The sequence below is a fragment of the Orycteropus afer genome, unplaced genomic scaffold, assembly GCF_000298275.1.
Source record: "Orycteropus afer afer isolate SDZICR_OR568_19922 unplaced genomic scaffold, OryAfe1.0 scaffold00084, whole genome shotgun sequence".
Lineage (NCBI taxonomy): Eukaryota > Metazoa > Chordata > Mammalia > Tubulidentata > Orycteropodidae > Orycteropus > Orycteropus afer.
In genome coordinates this window covers 7,886,720-7,889,879 of record NW_006921671.1, presented here as the reverse complement: position 1 = coordinate 7,889,879, position 3,160 = coordinate 7,886,720, and the positions used below count along the sequence as shown (strand labels likewise).

The following is a 3,160-nucleotide window of genomic DNA, read 5'->3' as shown; positions in this document are numbered from 1 at the left end:
CATGTAGGGAATTTTCTCTACTGAGCAAAATCCTGTTATTAATTTCATTTTAAAGGAAGGGGCTTCTTTTTGTAGAACGGACAATTGTTTTTTAAGATATAAAAGTTTGTACATCAAAGTAGCTTAAATTAAGATGATCTGTATTAATTCTCGATGACATCATTGTATTTTGGAAATCATACAGTCTTTGAGTGGTATTAAATATCTTACATCCAAGTAATGCTCCTTGTTTTTGTTTTTCAGCAGTCTCTAGTCCCAGCCCACCCCATGGCCCCTCCCAGCCCCAGTACCACCAGCAGTAATAACAACAGTAGCAGCAGTAGCAACTCAGGATGGGATCAACTAAGTAAAACGAACCTCTATATCCGAGGACTGCCTCCCAACACCACAGACCAAGACCTAGTGAAGCTGTGTCAGCCGTAAGTAGTGGTTATTCTTGTTGTTTTTAGCTGCTGTGTATTATTTATTTGATCATGTCATAGAGTGGTATAAATTGTATTATAAGAGAAGTTTAAAAAACCAGTTGCTGTCGAGTTGATTCTGACCCATGGGGACCCCCTGTGTATGTGTCAGAGTAGAACTGTGCTGTGTAGGTTTTCAGTGGCTGATTCTTCTCAGGTAGACCACCAGGCCTTTCTTCCGAGGCCCTTCTGGATGGACTTTGTTTTGGCTTCCCAGTGCTGCTGTAACAAAAGAGACCACAAATGGGATGGCTCGAACAAACAGGGATTTATTCTCTTACCGTTTTGGAGGCTAGAAGTCTTGAGTTCAAAGTGCCAGGCTCTAGGGGCTACGTGAACGCCCCTCGACCTGGGCCTTCTGCTCTGCCTCTTGCTCCTAGCTCACTAAAGCTAGAGGCTTTCTTTGCTGAGGCTGACAAACCCAAGGTCAACAGATAAAAAGGCACAGTCTCGAAATTACCAAACCACACGGCAGGCCATTGATTCAAGTCCATTAAGAGCCTCAAGATTGGCAGGACAGCATGGAAGGCTGCTGAATAACAACTCAGCTACATGCAGGAGTCAAGCGTGCCAAAAAGCTAGAGACCTTCCTCAAAGTTGCTTCTTATACACTGGAAGCAGACCACATCCCTACAGCAGCTACTCAGCTGCTCCAGTAGATTCCACTGTGGAGTTGATAACCAGTCTCACCATGGGGAATAACTACACCCAGCTGCCCAGCCACTCAAAATCAGGCCCAGGCAAGTTGATGCATAACTTTAATTACCACAGACTCAAACTACTAACCTTGCATTAAGCTGCCAAGTGTATTAACGATTTGCACTACCCAAGGACACCAAGAAAATTCTGATGTTGTTAGTTACCATTGAGAAGTCTAGTACCAGCCGATGTGTGAACTCTCAGCATTACAACAGTGAAAGCTTTTCCAAGTATTATTCTTGGACACTTGGTATTAGCATTGGCAGAATATCTATATAAAATAAATTAGAGCATTCTCTTAATAGAATTTGACTTTGTTGGCATATGAGAAGTAAAATACAAAATTTAAAAACTTAGGTACAGATCTTGCACAAGAATAGAAGCATCTACTCCATTTTTATCTCATAAGAGAAACTTTAGTTGTCATTGTTTGCCAGAAAGGTAATTACCATCCAACCTTGTCCTAAATGTGTATAGAACTCTTAATTCCAGCTGGGACTATATTAGTCTGTTGTCAGTAGCACCCAGCTTGTTCACCCTCATGTATTTGGTAAGTTACAGCCTTTTTGGGTCTTGTGAAGAAATGTGTGCATGTGCATAAAGATCCAAAATAAATTCACGTTATATGCTAATGTTGTCACTGAATACAGTATAAATATGCTACTGCGCTGAAATGACATTAGCTTGCTAAGGAAGAAAGCACTAATTTAAAGAGCCAAAGGTACTGTACAGTGCAAAGATCATTGTGTAAAGATTAAAAGCATCTAATCACTGAGATATAAAAACCTACAAAATATAACACCATCTTTGATTTATCCTAATGGTTCCTGAAATGCATATCACAGCTTCTTACATATCCTTACATGCATAAGGAATGTTACCTGTTCCCTGAAAAATGTTCTCATTGCAAAAAGAATTGTCCATTAATAGCATCTCATTTCTGTTGTCTAGGCAAAATCTAGATTTTTTTAATTACTACTACTATTTATTCTCTCTCTCTCTCTTTTTTTTTTTTTTTCCTTAAATGAAACACATAGCTAGACTAACTAGGGCAATATTTCCAAACTGGAACTAAAAATAGCACCTGGCCTTCCATAAGGAGTTGGTGGTGGTTTTGCTTTGCTCTGTTTTTAGACAGGAGGGATGGGATGATAAGTAGTTCTTTAGGATCTAGGGGAGCTTTTCAAAAGCTTGTTGCTGCTAGCACTTTTCCTATGCCTTTCCACTGCTAGCCTTTTTGGTTAGCCTTCTGAAACTTTGTATTTAGCCCTTGGCTTCTAGGGCACAGAAATAATGTCCTGTCCTAGGGACTCTTCTGAAAGCAAGTCCTGCTCTTGGGGTTTGTCATGCTTAGCCTGAGGCAGAAGGAACATTGCCAAGTGAGCCCTGCCCTATAGCAGCTGTTTGAGACCACAAATAGGCCTTTTGCTATCTTGTCTGCTGCTGGCCTTTCACTGGCGTCATCTTATGCTTTTGCAGCATAATTACAGGTAGATAGAGCGCCATAAAGTCTAAGGAGCTAAAAATACAATTTTGCAGAAAACGAATGAAGCTAACACTCAAATTCTTGAGGTAGAAGAGGGCAAGATTTCTAAAGAAAAATTCTTCCTCAGTTAGTTTTGGATCATGTAAGGTGAGTTTTCACATCACAGAGACAGAGTGAAAAATCATAAAAAAATAGTGTAATGCTATGTTTCATATACAGTAAATAAAAAAATTGAGTTAGTAATTTTTGTATTGAATCAAATCATACCCTAAATGCAACAGAAGCCCATTTTAGCATTTTTCCTAGGAAATTCATATCTTTTGTTGATGTTGGTCTATTTGATATATGTGGATTTTCTTAACATGTGTAAACATTATTTTGTTTGCTATTATCAGTAGCGGCAATAACTGTTGCCAATACAAAACATTGTTCCACCTACTACTTTGGCGAGTAGCGACTGGGACCTTAAAAGCTAGGAAGCTGCCATCTAGATGCAACAACGGGTCTCTCCTCA

General features: G+C 39.5%; 1 protein-coding gene across 1 annotated transcript in view; it reads left to right on the top strand.

The window, feature by feature from the left end:
- The first annotated feature begins 249 nt into the window (after positions 1–249).
- RBMS1 (RNA binding motif single stranded interacting protein 1) overlaps positions 250–3,160 on the top strand; it is a 151,888-nt gene continuing 148,977 nt past the window's right edge. Inside the window, exon 1 of the mRNA XM_007941834.2 lies at positions 250–419. Within this exon, the coding sequence (XP_007940025.2) occupies positions 268–419 (152 nt within the window). The 5' untranslated portion in view covers positions 250–267. The remainder of the gene's footprint in view (positions 420–3,160) is intronic.